The 26588-nt window shown below is 41.1% G+C and overlaps 3 protein-coding genes across 5 annotated transcripts; 1 reads left to right on the top strand and 2 right to left on the bottom strand.

Moving 5' to 3' along the window:
- The first annotated feature begins 4208 nt into the window (after positions 1 to 4208).
- Positions 4209 to 13600, top strand: LOC103698680 (uncharacterized). 3 transcript variants are annotated; one of them, XR_016396717.1, is made up of 8 exons: positions 4295 to 5710; positions 6940 to 7055; positions 10129 to 10746; positions 10848 to 11154; positions 11621 to 11786; positions 11989 to 12065; positions 13089 to 13191; positions 13275 to 13600. XR_016396717.1 is itself a non-coding variant. In XM_008780722.6 (7 exons), the coding sequence occupies exons 1-7, from the start codon at positions 4619 to 4621 to the stop codon at positions 13390 to 13392; spliced, it is 2520 nt and encodes an 839-aa protein (XP_008778944.3). In that variant the 5' UTR covers positions 4209 to 4618; the 3' UTR covers positions 13393 to 13600. The 3 variants fall into 3 exon arrangements, 1 of the variants encoding a protein (XP_008778944.3); XR_015969497.2 differs by having other exon boundaries at positions 11989 to 12221; XM_008780722.6 differs by lacking the exon at positions 11989 to 12065 and having other exon boundaries at positions 4209 to 5710.
- Positions 13601 to 15355: 1755 nt separating this feature from the next.
- On the bottom strand, positions 15356 to 18606 carry LOC103698694 (glycerol-3-phosphate 2-O-acyltransferase 4-like). Its single transcript, XM_008780737.6, has 2 exons — positions 17882 to 18606; positions 15356 to 16492 (listed from the first exon to the last, which is right to left on the bottom strand). Exons 1-2 carry the CDS (start codon positions 18530 to 18532, stop codon positions 15611 to 15613), a joined length of 1533 nt encoding a protein of 510 aa, XP_008778959.3. The 5' UTR covers positions 18533 to 18606; the 3' UTR covers positions 15356 to 15610.
- A 3821-nt stretch (positions 18607 to 22427) lies between these two features.
- LOC103698653 (aquaporin PIP1-2-like) lies at positions 22428 to 24811 on the bottom strand. The gene is made up of 4 exons (XM_008780694.6): positions 24191 to 24811; positions 23412 to 23707; positions 22812 to 22952; positions 22428 to 22706 (listed from the first exon to the last, which is right to left on the bottom strand). Exons 1-4 carry the CDS (start codon positions 24519 to 24521, stop codon positions 22611 to 22613), a joined length of 864 nt encoding a protein of 287 aa, XP_008778916.1. The 5' UTR covers positions 24522 to 24811; the 3' UTR covers positions 22428 to 22610.
- Positions 24812 to 26588: the final 1777 nt, after the last annotated feature.

The raw sequence follows: 26588 nt of genomic DNA, 5'->3' as shown, positions 1-26588 counted from the left end.
TTGGTCGTCTTCACACTCGTCAGATGTGAACCGCCGATTTGGTTAAAAAAATAAAATAAAAAAAAAGTTCTTTCCCTATGGCATTTTCTTTTACTTGGCAACAAATTTAAAATTTTCATTAATGTTGCTCAAGAGTAATTTGCTGTATTTTTTTTTAAAAAAAAGATTGGGCATGCCTCCTCTAGGGATGCGTGTTTACTATACCCCTTTGGTTGGGGGAGTGGGATGCCGAAGGCTACCACCTCCTCGCAGCAACCCCCCATGTGTAGCTATCAACAAGAAGAAAGAAGAGAAAGAAAGAAAATTGAGAGCTTATAAGTATCTGAAGAGGTTGTCGGGAATTATGTATCTCGCAACATTCCTTCTAAAAATACTAAATAGCTAATAAGGATGGTTGTTGCTGCATCTGATGATTAAAGATTATCCGGGCCTATCGGCCAAAGCTATAGAATCTTTGAATACATCAATGTAGTCTGTGTGCAGCCCAGAATGCAGAGTTACCGTGTGTCGGTTTATGGTAGAGTGGCTTTGCTGCCGGACAAAAGAAATTCGACTGTTTAATTAAAACAAAGCATTGCGATGGTCTTCAAATCAGACGAATGATTTGCACGTCAGTATTGATTTGGGCCTTTTTCAAGAGTTTTCTTTGCCTTCGCCTTGCTCAGACCCAATCAGATGGTAAATTTCATCTAAGACTTAAATATGGGAGAGGGACCTGATCGTTCTCTAACAGTAGGTAGGGCTACGAAATAAGGTAAATGGTTTGACCTTTATCCCCTTTTGTTCTCACTTGTGCAAGGCCACCTATTCCAATGATGGTGTAGGGCTAAAGTGAAGGTGTTGACTTTTCCCCTTTTCCTCGGGCCGGCAGCTTTTCCAGATATGTCCTATGGCTATAGATTATTAATTAAGAAAGGTAGAGATAAATCTTTTTTTTTAAAAAAAAAATTTATTACTTTTTTTTTCTTTTCTCTAAAAATCACATGTATGTGCAGGAATAGGCGACGCTCAACCCCCCTCAAAGGCATTGACATAAGAGCGAGAGAAGCGCTTGCACCCTAATTCCTTCTCCCCTTGTTTGTTTTGGTGCGATCTAGCCCACCATACCAACTCCCCTTCTTTGTTCCCTGAGTCCAACAACCATCCCTCACTTTTGGCCCAGTCTGCACCCATCCGGCTCTCCTTTTTCAGGTTTGCCACCAAAAAATCCTCCTCTCACCAAGCCTTCGGACCTGGCATCGCACGGCTCTTTGCTCCTTGGCCAATTCCTTCTGGCTTCTCACATCTCGGTCTTTGATGGGTCCATGCAACCAAGCGGAGATCGCCGCTACCAACATTCTAAATTATGAGCTCCATGCAGCCACGCGGTTACCAGTTCTAGACCTCAATGCTGAGTTTGGATTGGTCTAGTTTTTGATGTTATAGTCTTCTCATTCTCCTTCTTCTGCTTCTCCTTCGCTTTCTCCTCCTCCTCCTCCTCCTCCTCCATGCAGCTAGGCGGTTACCAGTTCTGGATCTCCATGTTGAGTTTGGATTGGTGTAGTTTTTGACGTTATAGTCTTGATGTTATAGGTTCACACCTCAAAGCAAAATCTTACCAACCATGCTTGAAAATAATGGCTATTATAATATTGAAGGCGCGAGATGCCATTGCAGTGATTTTTTTTTTTTTATGAGGATCTGATATATTTTATATGTTAACTAAAATTTGAATAATTATCACCAGTTAAAATATTTTTATTAAGATTTTATTACTCATCTAGGTGAAATAACATTTTCAACCACTTAAAAAAGATTTTTATCGTTCAAAAGATATTTTTTTATTAAACAAAGAATACATGATTTTTCTACCATCGACCTTGTCATGGGACAAATGATGCCAATTTTAGCGAATCATTGTCCCAACTAAAATAACCTGCTCAAATAAAGAATATTTTCTTCTTGCTGCTTTCAATTCTCCGCAGGAGGGGTTAATTTAGTAATTTCACGCAAAAATATCGACAGTTCCACGTGGCACAGTGTCGCGTCTCGTCCGGATGTATGACGATGGTCAGCAAGGCAAATAGCCCCCGAGTCCCAGACGTCGCAAACCCGCCCCCCGACGTGGCAAGCCTGTGATATTCCTACCCCTCTATTTTCTAACATTACTCCACACATCCATCTACGGGTGCAAATGGGTCGGACCGGATTACCGATGATGGAGATCGAACTCGATTTCTTATTCGGATCCTAATGTTAGATGCAAATCCAATCCAATAGAAAGTTGGATCAGATCCACGGCTACAAATATTGACCCAATGAGTCATTTAGGTCGGGTCGGATTTATGCATAATCCGATTTCAACCTAAAAAATTCGAATCCGGATCGGATCTGGATTGGATCCGATTTGAGCCCACTTAACTTTTAAAAATTTTGCATGTTTGCTTCAACTGCGTAGAGTATCAATATGATCACCCGCAGGGAACTACCAAACTGCAATAAGAGGTAACACATTATTATGCTAAGGTTCTATTTCTTGCCTTCTTGTCTTCATGATTTCCACCGTGCATTTCTATCTAACTATGTAGCCTTCTCTTCAAATGCCTCCATTTTTTTTTTTTTTCTTTTGCGCCTCGCATCTTTTTCCTTTTTTTTTTAATTTTTGTTTTGATGGGCCTGTGCTTCCATCCTTCAGAAGAAGTGGAAATGCCACCTTGTGGGCTTATACTACACCCAGAATCTCAAATGTCTCAATTTCCAACATTTTAAATATGATGTATAGCAGTTTTTGCGATCATCAAAATGCAAGGTCCATAAAAATTTTAGAAGTTTTTTATTAGTCAAAAAGAAGTTCAAAGATTCTAGTTTTGCATCACAAATAGCCCCTCACCTTTCTAGTCTTGACGGATCAACATTATCAGACTACTGAACATAACGGCTTATCAAGAATGTAATACCCACACGTTCTCCCTTCACGCTCCAACATTTGCAGTACATTAGCAAATAATGGTCAAGAAGAAAAAGGCAAGTAGGCAGTCTATTTACCATGCTTTTCTCATCCAAAGAAATAGGACATGTATTTACCATCAAACTGACACTCATGCTTTTCCCGAGTTAAAGTCGGGTCAGGTCTGATTGTAGGATTAGAAACCCAAAATTCTCTCTAAAATGAAACAGATCGGATCAAGCTAAGTTGGTTCGAATATAGCGAACCTAAACCCAGCCTAAAAAATGAAATGGGTCCAATGTTAGACCCCGGTTCAGCCCCATAGGTCTTTTAACATCGGTTGGTTTGGGTTTAAGCAGGTTAGAACCAGACCCATTTGCAGCCTTACATCCATCCCTTCTCATCCTTTAAATGATGAAAACTCCGTCCATGTTCTGCACCCATCTGCCCTCCAGTCAAATATTTTGGCATTCGAGACTCCTCATAATCTTTCTATGTTCATCTACTAAACAACCATGATGGTACACGTGAACAACAAAATATAAATTCTTTGGTAAATTCTAGAAAATATTATTAATTGATCCTTCAGAAAACAAAATATTAATTTTTTAAATAAAGCTAAAATTAGATACTCATTTACAAATTTAAAAAGCGGCAGACATTGCTCATTTCAAATCAGAATATCTACTTCTGTTCACTCTAATATCAATAACGAAGCACTTAAATCAAAATTCTACATTGGTATCATATTATTTTTTAATTAAATATTTATAAGTATATATATATATATATATTTAATTTTTTGATTTTTTAATGTAGAGATGTTTAATTATTTTATTTTTAAATTTAAACAGTCCATCATCGATTTTGAATTTTTAAGTTCTTTTGCTAAAAGTTAACATGAAATATGTAGGAAAACTGGCAATAATATTTTGCCCCTAAAATTCTGAAGTATAAGAGCTGTTGGAATAAAATTGTAACATGCCCCCTCAATTTTTAAAATTAATGAACAACCTAAATATCTTTTTGAATCTCTTAGCTGACATCCTTTCTCTCTAATGCATGCATGCATGTATGCATGAAGGAAAGTTCTCGATGCAAATTTGATAAGTAACATTTCTATTTTATTTTAATATTTTTTCAGCCGTTTGTACGTATACTTTTAGCATAATAAAGAGAGTATGCAAATGACAAAATATCGTGGGCTTTCTTCTCAAAAAATATGGAGGATATGCGGCATAATGAAGACATCTCAAAGCGTATGCAGCAAGACATTCATCTCAAAATATGGAGTGTGAAAATTCAAAACTTTTTTTTTTCTTTTCAAAAATCCTACAGAAGAATCAAGAGTCAGAGGAAGGGAAAAGCAATAAAGAGAGGGAGGGAAATATCAGTCCATACGACTTCTCTCCCTTTCCCGTTGCCTCTCTCCTCTCTCCCTCCCTCCCTCCCTCCCTCTCTCTCAGTACCAAGCGCAAGGCAACGACAGCAGCGGTAGCAGCAGCGAATTCATCCATCCATTAAAGAATTCCCCTTCTATTTCTATATCTCTCTCCTTCTATTCTTCTTTCCTTCTGATTCTAGGGTTTCTTCTTCCTCTCGAACATCAAGAAATCGAACGCCACCATCAGTAAAGGGTTTCGAACCCTATTCTAGGATTTCGATCCGGAGATCGTTCAAGAAGCGGAAAAAATGGCGGATTTCCGGCAGAAGGACGCCGATCTGGAGTTCCGGAGAGGCCTGGAGGAGCTGGTGCGCGGCCACCTCGACGGCTGCATGACCGCCTTCTCCTCCTCCCGCGGTGGTGTCGAGGAGGAAGGCGCCTCTGGCGACGGAGGACCAGACCAGCTCGTCCGTCGCCGCCGGCGATCGGATTTGGTGGGAGACGACCTCGCCGAGTCCTCTGCCGCCGCGCGGCGGCACTCCCGGATCCTCAGCCGCTGGGTCGCCCGCCAGGCTGAGGAGATGATCACCACCATCGAGCGGAGGAATCGGGAGTCCGAGCTCATGGCCCTCGCGGGGCTTCACACGGTTTCTATGCTTGATTCGTCCTTCCTCCGAGAGTCCCGGCTGTCGCCCTCGTCGGTGGAGCGGCCGGTGGCGGCGCGGGCGCCGTCGATCCTTCAGATGTGGAGGGAGCTCGAGGATATGTCAGCCCCCACGGAGCGGAGAAGCGCCGCCCCCGCCCTTGAGGCGGGCAGCCGAAACCGGGCTGAGAGCCGGGAGCGGGAACTCCGTGGCAGCTCGGAGGATGCGAGCGAGAGCGACTATACTGGCTACGATCGTTGGGCTCGTGGAACTATAGGTTCGACGGGAAGACCGGGCGAGGAGGAAGAGGAGGATCGGGGGTCTAGCAGGGAGCAGTCACCTGATATTGGGGATGGCGAGAGGGAGAGGGTGAGACAGATCGTTAGTGGGTGGATGACGGAGAACGGGATGGGAGAGGCAGAGTCGAGAGTTTCTCCGAGGAATGAAAGCCCGACGGATGAATGGCTTGGTGAGATCGAAAGGGAGAGAGTGAGGTTGGCGAGGGAGTGGGTGCAGATGGTGAGCCAGCAGAGGGATGCCCGGGATAGCAGGACGGTGGACAGGGATCGTGATGGGTCTGTCACGGATCAGGAGGAAGGGCAGCCGGAGCATCTGAGGAGGGATTTGCTGAGGCTTCGAGGCCGGCAAGCTCGCCTGGAACTGATCATGAGGGTGGCGAGGGAGAGGCAGAGGGAGCTTCAAAGCTTGTCAGAGCATCGGGTAGTTTCAGAATTTGCTCACCGCAATCGAATTCAGGTCAGCAGACGATCTTGTCGAATTGTTTGCTTTTGTAAATTTTAATTGTGCTTTATAATATAGGAGTGGATCTGAAATTGTTACGTTGTACCACTGATTGGAAATACACCACTTGTCCCGGAAGACCCAAACTTTGCATTTCTTGTTTGATAGACTAATTATAGGGCTACTTGTTCGGTGAATCATTGGTATGTGGGTTCGAGTGCTCAAGTTCCATTTGATGCATACATTTATTTGAGATAAGATACCAAAAGTGTATTTTATCCCAGAAATAGATCAATCATGGCTAGAATTTTAAACTTTATGTACAGATCTAATTTTATATGACATTAAGGAAACCGAAACTCTATTATATACATCTAGTTATTTCCCAAATTTCTTGTGATGATCATATTAACATCAATATATGTATTGTTTAATGTTTTTGATATGTAAAAAGGGATAAAAATGTTACAACTATAGTAGCAATCTATGCAGAAGTGACTCCACTAAATGATTGGTTGAAATCTTATCTTTCATAAAATTTGAAATATGACTTGCTCTATTTACACTGTTGAAGAAATATCAATAAAACCTACAACGGGTTTCTTGAACTAAGACATCTTGATGTAGCTGTTCTGTCAGGTTGAGCATGAACAACATGATGAAGTTTTCCAAGGCCTGATGCTTTCATTTAGTTCTAGTCAAGTGAATGATGTTGGGAATGCATTTGGAAGATGGGAAGTAAACCTCCTTTTTTAGTATCAGGGGTGGAGTCTTCTTTGGTGTAGGCTATACCTTTTTGCCAATGTAATGCTTGATGCTTTCTCCAAATTTGGATCATAAATTCACAGTAAACAAAAGAATCTTCTAAATTTTGTGCGTCTCCTTGGATATTGGTGATGTTCTGCTGCGGACCTAGATCTGTCTTGACACATCTCCTTGCTTTTTGATAATAAGCATCATCTTTTAATGAGATAAATTATGAAATTGCTATATTTTCTTTTGTTCGACTTTCAGTATTGTTGTAGTATGATATTATATTAACGTCTACCTCTATTTTATTTTCTAATGAGAAATACTTGGTTCTCAAGAATGGTGTATTAACATTTGTTTATTTCCACCCCATTAATCATTAGGGCATTTTTTTTAAAAAAAATGAGTTTGCATCGGTTTATCATCATCTTATAAATCATGAGGCATATGTCTTTATGACCATGTTATTGCATTCTAATTTATTCATCACACAGTCGCTACTCCGAGGTAGATTCTTAAGAAATGGAGGACCTAGTGAGGAGAGGCCACCTTCAGTGGCAGCACAAGAATTAGGTCAGCTAAGACAACGCCATCCTGTCTCTGGTTTGAGGTAAGCATATCTTATTTATTTATTTTTTACCGCAAGTTTATGGATACCCTGATGGTTGGCTATGTGAAGGTCAATTTCTTATGCTTGTTTTTGGTGGTCATAGCTTGGTCCCATATAAACAAGGATTAACCAATTGACATTCTTGGCCATGTGAAAAATAGGTCAAGGTCATTTGCTAAGGAGCTGGTTTAGATTTAAGGGTTAAGGCAAGGGAGAGTGTGAGCCAAGTAGTCCATTTCAGACGACATGTTTGTTAAAATTGAGATGAAACCAAGAGGAGGGCGACATATCCTGATGATTTAATTCTGTTTGTTGGGTGTTTAAGAATCAAGAGAGATTGTTGTTCTCCTGATCTAGTAGCTGGACTTTAGGCATTATCTTAGTGCTCATGTTTTTTTTTAGTCTTTTCAATCAATTGGGCACTTGCATTATGAGCCTATTTAGTGCAATATGTGCTAATGATGTATAACTAATCAACTTAGATTCTTAGTGTATGTGTCATTAGGTATATGTCTTTGGTGCACAAGAATTCTATTGTCATCTTCAAATTTTTGTCCATAGGTCTAGCACTTTTTGGTTTTGAAAGTCACCTATAAGTTTTATATTTTTAAATATCTAAATGAGTAATTTCATAGGATAATATGTGTAGGTGGGTGGTTTGAGTCGAAAATGTTGACGGAATTTTCTGATTTTAGGATAAGATAATAAAATTAATTATTTAAGAAGTGATGCAGATTTACTATAATTTATATGAATGTTTATATTTAACCTTGCAAATTGGTATAATTTAAAGGAAGGTGTGCTATTAGATGCTTACGGAAGTTACAGGACACTGGGGGTTTATACAAAATAATATATGATCCCACACAAGTCATGTTTAGCAGAGTTGTAACTAAATTAACAAATGAGATACCTGATCACTCCACGAAAAACATAAAGAAGAAGAAAAAATAGTTGCACAATATGTTGTTTGTTAGTCAGATTAGTTGTTCTTATCTTCCTGAACCTGCACATATCTATGATTCAATCTACTTTCTTCTCAAAAATGATGAAAATATGTGTGGTGGTCACTCTGCGGAAACCTACAAGGCATATTTTAGTGCCAACTTGTAGAGATACAGAGTGTCCCTCCATTCTTCACTTGTGAAATATAGATACAGTAGTATGTACGCTAATGAAATGAGGTGCAATTCAATGGCTTATTCTACATGATAGGTTGTTTTAACGATTCCATTGCATGTTGATAATGAAACATGAAATGCATCTGTAAATTACTTGTATCACTCCCATCTATTTGGTTGGCTGTATTCTTTTTTCGCCATTCATGCCAAGTGAGCATAATCCTTTTATTCTTCAAAGTATTGGAGAAATCTTGACAGTTTTTAAAATTTCTTCCTTTGCCAAGTAGTACCTTCTTCAAATAATTGAATAAATCATGAACTATTCAATTGTTCAAGACTAAGTCAAGAAATATTTTGAAGTTACAAATTAGTGATGCCACATGCTGGTGGTGTTCTTGCTGTTTTATATTGTTTTTGTCTCTTGTGTACTTGTTTTATCCTATATAAACATATCAATTATTTAGCATTCTTCATATCTGTTAAAAGTTAAAACTACTTCTTAGCTTTAGTCATCTGGATGCTTTCTGAACTTTTGAGGGGTTGTCCAGATCTTTTTTTCCCCCCAGATTTCAGATCTTTGCCTCTTGTTGAATTTTTCCAGAATGCCAAACTTGACAACTTTCATCCCAATTTTGTTGTCTCCTCCTCTTCTCTCTACCTTCAGGATTAGTATACCCCTACTTTATTGAGGCTCCTGTAGATATCATTTAACGTGGTTGTGCCATCATAGTCAATTCTTTATTGCATTCCACTATTAGTGCAACTTATGAGCTTCATTTAATGTACTTATTTCTATTTCTACCCATCTTTGGTTTCCTACTAGTTCACATCTGTGTCCTTATCTTAGATGCACAAGCCTTACCAACACACTGACCTGAAATTCATTTTAGTGTAATACTACTTTGTTGAAAATATTCATAACCCTCATTGTAATGTGAGGATCGCATGAAACCATGATCTCATTTCATCAATTCCGTTGTATTATATCGGACTTAATCTAGGAGTTAGGCACTTTAAACATAGCCAAAATAATAGGACTCAAACGCAAATTTTGCGATTGACACTGTAGATACTTTTTGCTCATTTAAACAATTGAGTATATTGTGATAGTGGGCTAAAAGCAATTCTTTAATATAAATTAACAAAGAGTAAGATGTGGATATTTTTGGAGTTCATTGTTCATCAGCTGAAGATAAAACACATTCTGCATGCAAATTGGCAAAAATGTCAGAATGAGATACATATCCATGTTTTTAATTTGGCAGGAGAAAATAAAAGAGATACTGAGATGCACTTGGGGGGATCAATTTTAACATTTCAATTGTTTTTGTTGATTTTTGAAAATATCAGAAGATAACATCTATAACGTGTTTCAGCTTTCATATAAAATTGACAGAGTGCATTTGCGAAGTGCTAATGATTAACAATTGATTAATCCACTGTGTAAATATTTAAAATGTAATATGCGTATCTAACTTGTTGATATGTGTGGATGTGGATTTTTTTATCTGGATGCAAGAGTCTGGGTAACATTGTATGTTACAAATTAGCTAGTCTGTCATTGTTTTAGACACGCAAAATTGGATTATCCATGTGATTATTTCATCAGTCATTTCTTGAACTCGACTGTCCATACTTAATTAAACCCATATTATTTTTATTTTATCTAGTGTTAACACATGCTGCATCAATTGTTTTGTGTTTCACTAGTTCATGTAGTCATTGTTGTATTCTCTCTCTCTCTCTCACACACGCACACACACACATTTTGAGTGGTGATTAACTTCGTTAAAATTAATTTCACATTTTTTCTTTGTGAACTGAAACTGGATTTGAAGAATACTTCTTATGAACATCATAATCTTCCCTATTAGAGTGTGTTGTGTGTTTTTTGGATAGAAATCTGTACGGAACTAGTTCAAGTAATAATTTACACTATTGCTTGTAACTAGAGAGGGATTTCACTTCGGGCTAGAGAATATTGTTCGTGGTCAAGCAATCAACCGGTCTGATACTTCAGCTACTCAAAACATGACTGTTTCTAGAAATAATCGATCTCAACTGAGCACTGGGGTGGAGCTACTGAATGATAACCATGAACAGTCCCAACTTAGGAGTGAGAATATTGATATTCATCAATCAACAGAGACACATGAAACAGCTGGGTTGGAAAACAGCATGCTTAATGAAATTGTGGACATGCAAGAATCAACGAATCAAGTGGAGAATTGGCAGGAAGAAGATATAGAACATGAGAGAAGAGAATGGCAACAGTCTACTGAAGGTGGTTACAGTGATTGGCATGAAGAGACTGGCGAAGAATCTGATGAGAACTGGCATGAAAATATGGAACAAGAATGGTCGCGTGAATCACCAGAAGATGAAGATGGAGAAGACAGTCATCTCCTGGAAGTACACGAGGAGTGGCATGAGGATGAATCTCATGAAGATGATGAGCATTCAGATCCTCCAAGAGGTCAACGGCCCATTCCTATTAGAAGAGTCAATAGATTTAATCTGCCTGATGATGATAATGTGTACAGCATGGAACTAAGAGAACTCTTAAGCAGGTAGCTGCTTGTCTGCAAGATAGGGATTTTAATTTACTAGCATATGGTCACTTTGTTTATTTAGTTATATATGGGTTGAGATGCTTATGCTTGTTTTGCAGGAGAAGTGTTTCTAATCTTCTTCGCAGTGGGTTTCGTGAAAGTTTAGACCAGTTGATACAATCCTATGTTCAACAGCAGGCCCGTGCTCCCCTTGATTGGGACCTGCATAGAACTTTGCCTACCACCACTTTACCAGAGGAAAATCAGGACCAGCACAGGGATGATGCAGATCAGGATCTTCAGGATTCTGTTCCCAGGCCTCCTCCTGTGCTACTACCTCCACCTTTTCCACCTCGACAACCACTATGGCACTCAGCACTGCATCATAGTAATTGGACTAGACAGAGCCTGCATCGTTCAGAAATTGTGCGCCATCTTTCCGTTAATGTTTAAATTTGGCACCTGGAATTGCTTTATTTTTTTCTTTCCTTTCTTGATTAATAATTTATAAAGCTTGATTCTGTAAAATATGAATAAGAAATAATCCGATAATATTACACATGTTAGGCATGCCAGAATGGAAGTTGTTTTTCTTCCCTTTTTTTTTCCTTTCAAGCTCTCGGTCTTCTATAGCTTTCAATGTCTGTCATAGTTTTGTTCTATTGGTTTTATTAGTAACCTAGAATGTGTTTCCAGTTTATGAACTGTTCCTTTATTGACCTGTGAAAGTTCACTTGCTCTCCTGTCTCAGTAATCAGAACCTTGGCACCTTTTGGTTTATGAATTCCATGCGTGATGAAGCTGCTGGGGCTGTTGTCAGAATTTTAGTTCATGTGCGATGAGTCCATCTGTTGTTTTGGCATTTAAAACCGATATTGTTGTTTTGGTGCAGGAATGGGATATTATTAATGATTTGAGGGCGGACATGGCTAGGCTTCAGCAAGGGATGAGTCACATGCAGAGAATGTTCGAGGCTTGCATGGATATGCAACTAGAACTGCAACGTTCGATCAGGCAGGAAGTTTCTGCAGCTTTGAACTGCTCTGCTGGAGGACAAGGTAAGTAGTAGTTTGTCTTGGAATATATTATTCACATTTTAAGTAATAAAAAAATTATGATCATTAAGTGGAAATTGCAATGGATACTATTATATATTCTGGTTAGTTTTACATTCGCTGCAATAGCATTGCATGCTCTGTTAATTATGACCTTGAACTTGTCTTTTCTGTTTTTATCTTTGAGTGCTCTAATTTCTGTTAGGCCATGTTTGGACGGCGGATCAGCTTATACATATAGGTGGGAAGGTTTGAAGCGCAATGGGATGGAATGATGAGAAAGTCAGTATGATAATAACCTTTTTTCAAGTGAACTCTGGTATACGAAAAACATGAGATTGTTGGAGCAATGTCCTCCACAGATTTCTCCCACCTCTTTCTTTCACCCCTTTCTCTATTGCAACTCCTTACGTGCATCGGAGATGCCTCGTGGATAGGGTGGGCATCCAAACAGCTCCAGCATGCCCTTTCACAGATTCTAGAAATGCTTGGCTGATTGAATGCATGAATAGAGCAATCTCAAATCTTCTAGGAAGGCATACCACTTTTTAAATATATGTTGCTTCCACTGGTTCACAAGAATAGACCAATTCTCAAAGGCCTGCTGCCCTGTAGTTATGCCATACCAATTTGCCCCTAAGGCCATAGTCACGCTTATCGTCTCAATGGTGAAAGAAGTGTCATATTTCCTAGCACACAATACACCACTTAACTCCATAATGAAGTCCTTTGTGGTACTGATATATGTTTTATCTATAGCTTGTCAGTTGATTAAAGGCCCCCTTTTTATATTTTTGGGTTGTGAGGATCAGGGCAGCATACTTATCTATTCTGCTACTCTATTAAGGCATTATTTAATGATTATTGATGACATAAAGTAGCCTTTTCAGGTGAAGGCTACTTCACCTTGAAATGGTTAGTGGCCGCCCTTGATCTTTGCCAGTGTTTTACAGGTGGCTTTAACCTTTCAGCTGAGAGTTGAGACTGCTGAAACGTGTGCATCAGGTTAAAGTGTCTGTTCAAACATTTGCATTTCATAGTCATTAGGAAGGAAAGAACTCTTATCTTTCAATAACACAAAGTCTCCACATGTGCACACTGAAAAAAGGGGATTGCTTGGGGACCTCATTTCATGGGATTGTTTTCTTTTAGTGAGGACCAAGAACGAGACTTCATTTGCACACCTTTTTTGTTCTTTTTAATCATTGTTGCATGAGAAACTTCATGTAGCTCAAGATGAACGCCTGCTTGACTTTAACCATCTAGCGCTTAGAAGTCAACGTCGCACTCTCTTGTTCTTTCCAGGGGTGAGCGAGGAATTATCTCAGGATGGATCCAAATGGAGCCAAGTGAGGAAAGGGACTTGTTGTGTCTGCTGCGACAGTCATATTGATTCCCTTCTGTACAGGTGTATTTCCTTGCTTGAGATGCATAACTAGGTTCACGTGTATTTTTGCTGGGATACTCATATATGCTCTTTTGCTGCCTCAGATGTGGGCACATGTGTACCTGTTCAAAATGTGCTAATGAGTTAGTTCGAGGTGGAGGCAAGTGCCCACTATGCCGCGCACCCATTGCCGAGGTGATCCGAGCCTATTCTATACTGTAAAATAACGCCAGACCCTCAAGTTTTCTCGGTGGGAACCACCCAATGGGTTCTTGCATCTTGCCTATATAATTGTTCTTTTTTCTTTTTTTTCATTGCCTCTGTTGTTCTTTAACGTTTTTGGAACGTTGACATGTTTCGAGTGGAGTAACAAATGGCACCTTATGTATGTCACAAACAAATATCTAATGAAATTCTTTCGTTTTATGTATTTGGAGGATGATATGCTGAAAGCCACCCTGTGATTCTGATTGATTATTTGACATCATTAATGTTCAAGCCAACTGCAGAGGTACAACCCACATGCATGATCTATTGTTGCTCTAAGATGCATTTATCATTATTGGATTTCTGACTTCTGCTGATCCTTAATTCATTTATAATGCTACAGTTTAGTTGAGGCCTCATTTTGGGTGCGAGTGGTTCGGGTTGGTGCAGGTTCGACTCATCCCTAATCCAAGCTGATCCGTCTGTTTAACAGGTTTGTAGTCATGTTAGGTCCAGCTTTGTTCGAGTTGGTTGGTTTCCTTCACGATACCCATTTCGTCCGTGTATGGGAACTAAATAGATTTAGGACAAGACCATGGTATAGATTTCAAATCCAGGTAAATGTCGTTTAGATTGGGCTTTGTTCAGACCTGGGTTTTACACACCCAGACGATCTGATAGCGACCGCTGTTGTCATCATGGTAACAACCCGTCTTCCAAAGCTTGGCTAGGCTTCTTCCATTTGACTATTATATTGTGACAACTAAGCCTGGTGAAGTAGAGACCCATTTGGTAGTCCTAAGTTAGCTGAAGCCAGATTCATCCTGGGAATCATGTGGTCTGTTGTTGCAGTCTCTATTACGGTAAAAATATCTGGCTGCTGGCTACCAGCTGGTTAAGGGCAGGTTATCAGTTTAACTAGTCAAAAAGTGAGGATTGATTATTCGGTCGAAGTCTCAAACAGTCCCTTAATATGGTTAACTTTATTTCATGGCGAAGGATGGAATAAAGTAGTTACCGTCTAAAGCTCTCTGTTCTCTCTCTTTACCCTTTTTTTTATATATATATATAATCCATGGATGTCCCTGGCTGGTTGGCCAGGGTTGGTTGTAAGTAGTGTGGACCATCTGTTTATTAAATGCGAGTACACAATGCGCATCTGGGAAGAATCTTGAGGAAACTACCGGCTAGTGGCAGGCACATTGATCACCTGTGGACCAACTGGAGGAAATCTACTAATTTAAAAAAAAACAAAGCTGGCATGGGATTGCTTCCATCCAGCTTCCCGTCGTAACCGCTGATTTAGATTACAATGCATCGAAGAATCCGGATCGTAACCTGTGGGATCCACGTAGATAACTTTTCAGTCGTTTGGATTAGCATTTTCTTGGCTAACAAGATAGGTCACTCTGCTAAAAGCCAATTGGCTAACGAAAGAACATATTTACAAGGCCATGGAACCGCAAATATTTTTTTGGCACGAACTTGTCGAGGCATGGGAAGGAATCAGGACAACAGGTTACGGAATTCCAAAAGCAGTACTATAGTGATAACCATTGGGACAATTAAAATATCCTCAGGACCTTTTGAAAGTAGAGTAAAATTCGAACGCAGGTAAAAGTGAAACCCAGGGCAGCCGGTGGGTTTTTAGAAGGGAGAAACTTGGTAAGGACGACTGTTTGCCAGAACATTAACGCGTTGTTGCTTGAATAGGCGGACTCCATCCATGGTAGGATGTGCTGGCATCCCTCTCTGCTACCAGGTAGGCTAGCGTCTAATGCTCCTACTTCTGATAAGGTGTAGTAGTATAGGGTTCTATTAGGCCTTTTGATATAGGCACTTTTACCTGCAATTTGACTCGAGCTCAGCAAGTATGTACTTAAAATCCTGACAAAATCAGAGAACGACAGCAACAAGAAATTGCATGCCCCCTCCGTCTCTCCTTTATTGAAAAAGGAAAAACAAAGGTCAAGCGATAGACAGCAAATATTTCTCCATTATTATCGAACCTTCAAGATATCGTACGTCCTATTCATATACAAGAACATTAATATTGTCCAATACTTGGAAACCATCTAAGCACTAGAACAATCTGATTTCGTAAACACACAGTAATTAAGAAGCCATGCACCAAGTGGTAGAGTCCTCGAAAGAAACCACCATGCATCTCAACTACCTACCAGACCCTTCTCTCTCCAACCTTGTATCTAACCATCAAGGTCCAACCTATCTCTCAAGATTCCTTGTTGAAGGACTTCATGGACTCCAGCTTGCCGTCATTGCCTCCAAGTTTTATGTACTTGTCCTTCCTCGTGAGCGTGGTGCGCTCGAACCCTAGCGCTCCGGCAATCACCTCCTGCACGTAGTTCGCCACCTCAATCGCGGTCTTGCCGCCCTTGCAGGTCTGCTCCTCCCTCAGCGGCTCCAAGAACGTCACCTCGTATGCAGGCCTCGGATTCATGAAGAAGAAGTAGGCATCAAAGAACTTCCACCCCCTCACCGTCGAGCCGTAGAACACGTTCTGCTTGGTGTTGATCGCCACCGGCACGATGCGGTCGCTGAGCTCGGCGAAGAGCGCGGAGAAGCGGAGGAGGAAGGGCTCGCGGCAGGTGGTGCCCTCGGGGCAGATGACGAGGTCGCCATGCTTGAGCAAGGCAGCGATGCGGGCGGCGTCGGCGTCGCGGTCGCGGGAGAGGGCGATGGCGGGGATGGGGGAGATGGAGGCAGACAGGCGGCTGACGCTGTAGGTGACGCAGGAAAGGGAGCGGCCCAGGGCGATGCTGACGAGGATGGGGTCGAGGGCCGTGCGGTGGTTGCAGACGAAGAGGGACCCGGGAGAGCCCGGCGAGGGTGGTGGAGGCGGGGAGCCGCGGATGGAGAGGCGGATGCCGGTGAGGGCGTAGGTGTAGCGGACGTAGGGGGCCGGGACGGGGAGGTTGAAGAAGACACGGAAGACGGAGAGGGCGAAGCCCAACGGGAGCCAGAGAAGGGTGAGCAGGGCGGTGCCTGGGTCCGGCCGCTGGACCAGCCGGCCGTCGTGGAAGATGGTCCGGGCGTCCAGCTTCTCCGGCGGGACCCGGGCGGCCTTCGGGTCTGGATGGACCATGTACGATTCCTGCATGTATGACGCGATGATACATAGCACTTTCTGAGACATTGCACATGGTTTTTGGGCATTGCGTTGCCCGAAAGGAAAACAAAAGAGAAAGAGACAGAAATTGTCGATCCAGTTCAATCACATATATTGCCGTACATTGCACCTGATTAAATTTTTTTTTTGCTTGTTCTTGTTCTACTAATTATTGTTAAGTATTAAGTAAACTTATTTACATGTAAAATAGGCTGGTGTGCAGTACAACCAACTTATTAAGCCAAACGATCATGCTATATAAAGTGCAAGGCGCGTCGGTTGCATGCGATCTATTAAGTCAAAAGGAGTAATGGTTGTGGCCCCATCCATCTATCACGATCTTTTGAAATAAAATTCAAAGATACGCCACCGAATAAGTAGGTTAGTTTTAACAACTTTCCCTCTCACGTTGCATGGATGGATTTATTTCCAATAATAGTATGCCTCCAAATTAGAGGCGGCTCACCAGAAGGTCCAATCAATTAAAATATGCCACTATGCCAATATGTGGTGGATCAAGAGCGGCACTAGGCTAGCCCAACGTCGCCCAGCTTGTATACCAAGAGTTTCCCACAGTTGGCTGTATCTTAACTAGAAGGCACAGTGATCATAGGAGATTCCACCAACATGACAGACAGAATATCACCGTGTGTGAAGTATTCACGTCCGATGTCTAGGCCGTACTCAAACTAGTCATTTTTGGTCGACCCACAAAACTCAATTCTTTGATGGTAGGTACGCTCCTCCATCGGACATACATATACAAAAAAAGAAGTAAAGGAGGTAAGCAAAGAAGAACACCCTAACAACTAAAAGACAACCTTCTCCTCTTCTTTGATTACCACACTTACTTAGGTATCGGAGAGTAATTTGTTGGATACATTCCGGCTAGAGAACTTCTTTGTTTTGTGGTGTTTCATATCGAAGTGCTATCATTTGATGAGAATCTTAGCTATAACGATCGAGTACTGCTCGCTTTCTTCTATTTCGACCAGAGCAGCCGACCACCTGAGCTCACTAACAACGTCTCGCTTTTCATCACGATGCCTAGACTAGACACCAAATAATCCATTTGGACTCTACAAGAGTTTCATGGATGCCAAACACCATCTTGCCTTCAGACGCATCCATTATGATAAATTTTTGAGAACAACAAGATTATAGATTGGCATCAGACAGTGAGATATCTACGTTTGCTCTTGACGTTTAGTGCAAGAACAAGAAACTCCACTGGCTAGGCGTCGCATATCATGCTGTTTTTTTTTTTTTTTTAATAGTTCCTAATTAATAATTGGATTTAAGAATTAAAAAATAAATAAAGAAGCAATTCCGTCCACATAAATTAATATCAAGAAAAGCCAGAGGAGTACGGACCTTGCAGAGCGCCAAAAAGTCGTGATCGGACTCCCGATCCCCGAGCCCCAGCTCCGGCAGCGCCGCCCCGAATTCCCTCTCCACAGCCTCCCGCTTCCGCCGACCCACCAGCACCCCGGGCGGCGCCACCCTTCCCGTCGCCCGCCCTGTCCTCCCGTCCACCTCCAGCTCCGTCCCCAGCACCGCGCTCGCCCCCAAATACTCCTTCGCAAACGCCTCCACCATCACCGTCGGGTTCGCCGTCACCACCACCCGCCGCCGCCCGCACGCGCGGAACGCTGCCCAGCTGTCCGCCCGCACGTCCGCCGCATAGAACCGCGGCAGCACCGCCCGCGCCGCCAGCTCCACGTCCCGCATCCGGAGTCCCGCCACCGCCACGTAGATCAAGATCTGGATCCCCGCCGCCTCCGAGACCAATTTATAGACGACGAGGATGAGCGGCGAGAGCACGAGGAGGGCGACGCCGCGGAGGAGGCTTCCAGCCTCGACAGCGAGGAGGAAGAAGTAAGGGAAGGAGCTCCGGGAGACGAGGAGGGTGCCGTCGAGGTCGGCGGCGGCTGAGTGGGACTCCCGGCCTGAAGGGTCGCACTCAGCGACGGACGGGAAGCTACGGTGCTCCGTCGGCGTGCCGGGAGCCATTTTTCTCTCCATTTGTCGATTCCCCTTGTGCCTCAGCCTTCTTGCGCTTTACCTTTCTTGAAGAGACTGGGTCTTCTGTGCGCCGATGGAGAGGTTCGGCGATTTATAAATGAGGCACGAGTGGTTTAGTCGTGAATAAACAAAATTACTTAATTGCCTTTGTACTAATTAATACTCTGCTATTCTATTCTCTGTTTTTAATTTAGTTTTTCATCCGATATTATGCATGCAGCCAATTATTGTGGGCCACGTAATAATGTGGCTACCAATATTAAATATAAGATTAAAAAGTTATTATATATATATATATATTATGTTGTTGGTTTTGGTTGGGATAATTGAATGCTTGGGAGGGTGAGTGAACATCACTAGTTTTTATTTGATGACTGCGTGAGCAAGAGAGATGGCGTGATGCGTGATATTATTTAATAAAGAGGTGGATATTCCAAGGAAATTAGTTGGAGTAGTTGAGTGGGTTTAATACACAGGTCCTGTTGGAAAGTGGTAGATGTGAAGGATCAACCGACGCTTGCTTCAGCTTATGCTTATCCTGCTTGCCGATCTCTAGCCCTTGCAGCCCTTCAACTTGGTCTTTCTGTTCACCAACCTCCTTTGGGTCCCAACTCCCAAAGTACGTATCTAAGGTTACTTGCTTCAATCACTCATATGAATATATCCAAAAAAATCAAAAAATACTAAATTTCAAAATGCTTTAGACAGCTTTTTTTTTCAACCTAAATCTCCAGCATGATTAGTCATGTACGAAGCCAACCAATCCACGGCTCTGTTGGTTTTTTTTAGACATACTTGATCTCAAAAGAATGTTCTAACTCTTTAATTCTACTGGCACGCTTGATTTCATATTGTTATTTGGAATTTTGTATGCTACTAATATCCCCGCAAGGGGCCTTCCACTTCTTATTGATCCTTATTGAAATGTTGGGCTTGGTAGAGATAGTTGGTTGACCTAACTAGGTTAAGACCAACAACCCAAGCCTCGGAATTTGATATCAGAAGAGGAATACGACATGCTGACTGGATTTTGGTTATAATCCATGCTTGTCGAGATCTCCACATCCTTGGTTATATCAGAAGAGGAATGCGACAGCCAATTAAGCCACTGTGGCACTCAAAAGAATAGAATTCGCACCTATCCTCTCTCTCTCTTTTTTTCCCTTGACCAACTCAATTTTCACATTGTAAGTCAAAATTAACCAAAATAATTAATCATGAAAAGCTACATGTTTCACCTATGTCAATATAAATCGCCTTTCATGATATGTTATAAGGATAGATATCTTGTATTTCAAGAAATAGGGCCTTGTCAATGTCTTATTTCCACTTGCATGGATTTCAAGAAAAATACTTTTCAGAGAAGAAATTGGTTTTGATAAGCACATATGTCAATGTTTTTAAGAAATTTCTTAAAAGGTTTAATATGTCATGTTGCAGTACTCCATGATTTATCAAATCTTTCCCAATGGAGCCAAAAAATCATTACTTATCTAACAAGAAATAAACATTTTGATATTCAGTGCTACGTGGGCAAAACCAGGATACGCCGAGGTCGGGCCGGCCCCTAAACCGCGAGAAATCTGTCGGGCAGGGCCCACTTCGGCCCAATTGTAGGCACCCACAGTTTGGGCAGGGCCCAGTTCTCCATGTGGACACGAACCGGCATCCAGCCCTTTACATGAGTTAAGTTGGGCCGTTACTCAATGGTGGCCGCCATCTAACAGCCCAGTTTGCGAGCAGACTGTTAGGTCACACGTGGAGAGCAATCCATAATTTGTTGGTTCGTTTCTGCCCATCTTCTCAAAAAACTATTTTTTTGAAAGGAAAATGAATAATAAGAAAAATAAGCAACAATTAGTTATCGAATTCATTAATGACCTATCAAATTCATCCATGAATTAATAATTATATATAGCTCTTATCATCTAATGCATCGAATATTAGACATCTCTCTCATACATACAATTCCAATAAATGTTGGTTTTGATTGGAGACAGATTGGGAGGGTATGTTGCACACCATTATATATATGAGAGACTCCTAAGATCAATCAATTGCAGCTCTAGAATAAGAAGTATACTCGGGCAGTCATCTGAGGCATTGCCTCCACGCCATCATCTTGGCACCCTGGAACAATCTTTTCTTTAGCTTTCGAAGTTTTTTTAGCACCAAATATTGAAAGACACTCTTCTCCCTTAATGGCACCACTCCTCTCTTTTCTATTCCTAGAAAAATGAAAAACCCTCTTCTCAACCCGTAGGGCTTCGCCATGTAAGAAAAAGAGCTATAAAAGAGGAGAACTAAGGATAGCATAAATAGGCATCAGTCCCTAATGGTTTAACTTGGAATATGAGTACAATTAGGTTTTACCGGGCGGATAAAAGTGTTAAAATATTTGCAGAAGGAAAGAAAAATAAAAAAAAAGAGAGAAAAATAATTTTATTTCTCTATTCTATTATATTCAGTGCATCTTAAGAAAAATAATATAGGTTGATATAGGATCACACTAACAATAGAAAATATTACTGACTGATACAAGTTGTTACGTGATGCCTAAAATCACTCTAAAAAAATTATGCTAATAAAAAAATAATATATGTTGATATAGAATCACGCTAATAAAGAAAAATATTATGAGTGATATAAGTTGTCGTAAGATTTTTAAAATTATGGTAATTAAAAAAAAATTTATGATTTTGTACAAATATCTTTGAAAATAGATAACCTCGTGGAACCAACCAACCAATGGTAATGGCAGTCGCTTTATCGTCGATGTTCTGACTTTTATGGTGCATGGACCCATGTGTCCGTGTATTCCGCTTTGTGATCCTTGAAGTCCTTAAATTCAGTTCCTTTAATCAAACATATATCCACTTTCATCTTATTTTCTATTCCTTTCCGTAGAAAAAATCATAATATATTATCTTTCACATAATGTTCGTACCCGTACGTGTTGATCCTGAGATACAAAAACCAGAGAAATATGAAGCTATTCCAAATCCAGCAGGACCTGAAAGGCATGCAACAGTGATTTTCCCTCCTAGTTTGGCTCTCAGAGCTCAACCAAAGCTTCCGAGCGATCCTGGAATTAATGGCGGATTGCACAATATTGGAAGCGATGGATGAAATGTTTTCCAAGGTGAACTCATGCTAGAGAACTATGTATCGGCGGACGGAAATATTCCACTGGAGGAGCAATGATGCTGATGAAGTGTCATTTTCATTTCGTCGAGGCGACTTAACAAAATAAAACTTTTCTCAAGGAGATAACCATCCATCATCCAACAATCAGAAGCGATATCGTTCTCTGAAGTCATCCTCTTCAGAAGAACAGTAGAAAACTGGAATTATCTACAGGTGCCTTTGATGTGAAACCAAGCTCCACCTTCTCTTTTAACCAACCAAATTCACATTTGGCCATATCTTAAGCCAAGTCGGCAAATTCTACCTTTCGCCTACTACCAACCTGCTCGTATCACCATCAGCCTTCTTAATTACGTCCCTTTAGGCGAGAAGAACAGAAAAAAGGACGGCTAAATTCATGCACACATAGCTTGGAATAGAACCCATCGTACACAGAAGAGTTACAAACAAGAACCAAACTTTCAAAGCACAACATAAGAAGTGCAAAGCCAGCCTGCCATGCATCAGTCTCCTCCATGGGTTCCCACCGCCAACCACCCCACCCGAAAGCTCTGCCATCATTGTCCTCCCACTGCACCACCAGCTGCCTCCATCATCACCTTAATTATAAATAATCTTGATCATTGTAGTTTATTATCTTTCTTCAAGCTTACTTCTAGTTTAGTTTATCTCTATTATAGGATGATGATGTAAGAGGTGGATATGTTAATATATTGGAAGAAGATAGACGTGAGACTGAGGCATATACTAGTCCAGAAGCCGCACAATAGTTGACCATATGATGGCAACGTAGCATTTACTTAATTTACACACTTAACAAACAGCCAAAGTGATGGAAAACATAAGACAGGAGGGGGAATTGGCCAGAGACAAGATGGAGAGGCAGAAACTGCAAGCCACACGAAGAGAACTGAAGGTTGTTGATGAAGGCTCAAGGCCTGCTCTTGAATGGAATTGCCCTGATGACTATCTGGTGGTAAAACGCAGCAAGTGCAGCTCCAATGAATGGTCCCACCCAGAAAATCCACTGAGAAGAGAGAAAAAGCTATGTTAGATACTGTTATTATTGGTCGTCAAAGCTACCACGAGAAGTATACGTTGACTTATCATCGCCACTTAAAAGAGGCTTTACCTGGTCATCCCAAGCATGGTCCTTGTTGTAGATGATGGCAGCCCCAAGGCTCCTGGCGGGGTTGATACCAGTTCCAGTGATGGGGATGGTGGCCAGGTGAACAAGGAAAACAGCAAACCCAATAGGCAAGGGAGCAAGGAGCTGCACAAATTTCACCAGAGTTTATGAGCTTAAATTCAAGATTATATATAATCGATTCGAAAGTGAGCAGGGTCAGAAGCTATTGATTTACTCAGGATTACTCCAGATGTATAATTCTAGAGTTTAACAAAATCAGCGAGCTATAAAATTAGAGGACAGAAAAAAAAACTTTTTGGAAGTTGAGGTAGAAATCCAACTATAAATCATTTATATTTTATCAGAAACAGTCCCAAGGCTACAGAATCCCAGGAAACAAACAAGGAATACCACTTTTTAGCACTGTTCTGAGAAAGAATCAAAGATTAAACACTGGATGGGGAAATACATATAAGCAAAATTTGTCTATAAAAGCATGAAGAATCCTACAAATTAAGCTGAAGCTAATGCATGGATAAATTGATAACACTTCAAAAAAAAAAAAGGAAGGCCAATTCCATGTCTAGAGAAAGAATTACTTACAGGCACATGAGAGTCCCTGGCACTCCTCTTGGCATCGGTGGCAGAGAAGACAGTGTAGACAAGGACAAAGGTGCCAATGATCTCTGCACCCAAGCCATCACCCTTGGTGTAGCCAGGAGCCACAACATTGGCTCCTCCACCATTGCTCTCATAGATCCCCTTCTGAAACCCCTTGACCACACCAGCACCGCAGATGGCTCCCAGGCACTGCATCACCATGTATAACAGAGCCCTGGTCAGGGAAAGCTTCCTCGCCAACAGCAGCCCAAAGGTGACAGCCGGGTTGATGTGGCCACCTGCCCATTTAGAAAAAAAGAGAGGAAATAATTAGATCGAAACCAGCGTTCCAACAATGGTGGGAAAGAATAATTTAAAAAAAATTAAGCTTTGACAGAATAATAAATAATAGGAGTGAAAAGAAAAAAAAAATAACTTAAAAATTAAGAAGCAGCTAGCGAGATGATTTTAGAGAAAAATTATCAAAGCCAAATATTTGCATTTTACATTTTATAAAAAAATATTTTGCATTTGTTGCTTGTAAAATGAAAATAAGAACCAAGTAAGGTACAAAATTGATTTCATCCATCCGATACCTGCACCAACTGTAGTAAAACTAGATAAAACCACAGAACGGAAAGAAGCACACCAAAGAAAATATAACTAAGAACATGTGTAGGCTATAAAGATGATACCAACTTAAATATAGGCAGCAAGACATGAAGAGGCCAAGATGAGAGCAAGAAAGCAGAGAAATTGCTAAAAAAAACTAGTTTCTTCACCAGAGATCCCAGCAGTACAGTAGACCAGGGCAAAGATCATGCCACCAAAGGCCCAAGCAATCCCTTGGATGCCCACAGTGGAGCACTTGCTTTTGGCCTGGACCACACCCATGACAGTAAGGATGGTGATGTAGAGGAAGAGGAAGGTGGCCATGAACTCTGCTATCCCAGCCCTGTAGAAGGACCACGACCAGAGCTCCTCCAGCTCAAACAAGGGAGCTGGTGGGGGCTCCTTGTAGTCCTTGTCCTGGGTCTGGGCTGCCGTCCCTATTGGCTGCCTCTCTGCGAACTTGTTGGCTCCCACCCTAACATCCTCCTCTTTCCCTTCCATCTCCCTCTCTCTCTCCCTCTAAGAACTCTGTTATCTTGAGATGTGAACAATGAAGGATGGAAGCAGAAGGCTGTGACTTGAGTGGAAGCATCCAAGGATAGGTGGGAGCTTTTATAAAGGTGGAGATGGAAAAAAGAAATGGGCACAAACTTTGTGATGTAATATTATTCATATTTTTTCTTTATAAGGACTTTAATAGATAGGATTTTATGTTAATATAAAATGCATGCTAGTTTCTGCCGGTGGTTTAGAGAGGGTTCTGGAAAGCGGGTATAGACTATAGCGTTGGTAAAGATGCGGACAGGGAGGTGGGTTGGCCTTATCTTTTCTCAGACCAGCTTGGGGTCCAGACTCCAGAGTTGCTTCCTATCCTTTTCTTAGGTATCTCATATCTGCTTGCTTTCTTCTTTTTTGTGTGTGTGTGTGTGTTTTTTTATTATAAACTCTTGATAACACTGTATTTACTGCATAAACTAAAAGGAGAGTAAGATAAAAAAAAAACTTTTTTTGTTTCACTTGATGGCTCTCAGTTTTTGGATACGCATGCACATAGCACTTTCCATAGTGTACTTTCTTAGTGTACTAAACCCTTCCAACCCTAACGAAGAATTAATAAAAGACTTTACTCAGAAACTAGCTGTAACCTCAAACTTGTGCTTTTCAAATATGATCCGAATGATGCCGATTCGAAGGATAATGTATTACACAGGACCTCTATCGAATTTTATCCAGCTCCATGCTTTCATATGAAAATTAGTAAACATGATGCCAGCCTTGTAAACCGGCTTCAGGCTTGTTGGAGACCAAATAACATGGATCGATAACCAAACCTTGCAGTCTTGGGGTTTTATTTTTCATTCACCTTCTTTTGTGTAAATTCATCTTAGATCGCACAATAATCACTTCAAGATTCTATGCAGGTGGATGAATGGAGAAGTTTGAAGTACTCCAATGGTCAACGCTAAATAAGAATAGCAATCAGTCCTTCGTAACAATAAACCCCCTCTTTAACAAATATATGTCAAATAAATGGATTTACTTTGTGCTAAGGATGGTTAGTGAAAAAGTATTGTTTTGGACATCATGAAGTTTGATACGGTCTTATCTTGGCATACATTTTATCTAAATCTATAAAACATGCATATTGAATCACAATAATTAGAACATTTGTTCATCAAAGTCCTAATAAGCTGGATCAAAGTGACTTAATCGAGTGATAGCATCCAAGCAATCCTATCCTTAACATTAGTTGGATTAGATTGATCAATAATTGGATCTCTAGCTCAAGAAATCCAGATCATTTGCGGGTCCAATCAGACAATATTTTTAGCAAGTTAGGTCGGCTACCGCACATTAATTGCAACCAGACAAACAATGCCAATTAGATGTAAATTAACATGCTAAAAATCTAATGTCACTATATAGATCCAACCTAATATCAATTCAAGCATATCCTATTAAAGTCATCGGCATATTGAACTTGTCCCAGTCCAAATCAAGTAGCTAAGTGCAGCCAATACATCTTAGGTGTTGGCGTAGTCCTCTTTTTATCTAATTAATTGTATGCCATTCTTGTGCATATTTTGATGGCCAATGGCAATGGTCCTGCATATATGACCATTTTTAATGGCTTAAAACTGATTGGAAGGTGGTGAAAGACGAAGCCACTCTCTATTTTTTCGGGCCGTCCGCCGATGCGCTACTCGCCACATGGCCAAGCCAACATCAGGTGACGAAGAAAGAGACCCCAAAAATTTCCACCGACCGGACCAAGACAGCTACGCTCCAACGCCTCATTCTTCGCCGCGTGTAACCACTACATGTCAATGTGGCCGATCGGCCAATCAGTAGCTGACGCGTATTGCACGCCACTTCTTCTTCCTCTTTTTTTTTTCAAGTACATGAGCTTATTCTGTCTGTGAATAATTCATGCACCCATTCTCGCGATACCCAAACGACACCCATCTCATTCGGACCGCGAGAATGCGAGGGAAATATGCATGTTGTCGGTTTTACTATATGGGTTTAAGTATTTTGCTATATGTCATCTTTCGTGAGACATTGAAG

This window comes from Phoenix dactylifera, chromosome 10, assembly GCF_051530095.1.
Source record: "Phoenix dactylifera cultivar Ajwa chromosome 10, Ajwa_hap1_PhDact_Kaust_v1.1, whole genome shotgun sequence".
Classification (NCBI taxonomy): domain Eukaryota; kingdom Viridiplantae; phylum Streptophyta; class Magnoliopsida; order Arecales; family Arecaceae; genus Phoenix; species Phoenix dactylifera.
This window is presented reverse-complemented; position numbering and strand designations above follow the sequence as displayed.

What these genes read in the sequence shown, in the direction of transcription:
- LOC103698680 (XM_008780722.6), top strand. Translation starts at nt 4,619, where the DNA reads ATGGCGGATTTCCGGCAGAAGGACGCCGATCTGGAGTTCCGGAGAGGC. An exon ending in CATCCTGTCTCTGGTTTGAG is followed by an intron (nt 7,056 to 10,128) that starts GTAAGCATATCT and finishes GCTTGTAACTAG; the next exon opens with AGAGGGATTTCACTTCGGGC. An exon ending in GCCTGCATCGTTCAGAAATT is followed by an intron (nt 11,155 to 11,620) that starts GTGCGCCATCTT and finishes GTTTTGGTGCAG; the next exon opens with GAATGGGATATTATTAATGA.
- LOC103698694 (XM_008780737.6), bottom strand. Translation starts at nt 18,532, where the DNA reads ATGGAGAGAAAAATGGCTCCCGGCACGCCGACGGAGCACCGTAGCTTC. An exon ending in ACTTTTTGGCGCTCTGCAAG is followed by an intron (nt 16,493 to 17,881) that starts GTCCGTACTCCT and finishes TCATACATGCAG; the next exon opens with GAATCGTACATGGTCCATCC.
- LOC103698653 (XM_008780694.6), bottom strand. Translation starts at nt 24,521, where the DNA reads ATGGAAGGGAAAGAGGAGGATGTTAGGGTGGGAGCCAACAAGTTCGCA. An exon ending in CTGTACTGCTGGGATCTCTG is followed by an intron (nt 23,708 to 24,190) that starts GTGAAGAAACTA and finishes CTAAATGGGCAG; the next exon opens with GTGGCCACATCAACCCGGCT. An exon ending in CCAGGGACTCTCATGTGCCT is followed by an intron (nt 22,953 to 23,411) that starts GTAAGTAATTCT and finishes AAATTTGTGCAG; the next exon opens with CTCCTTGCTCCCTTGCCTAT.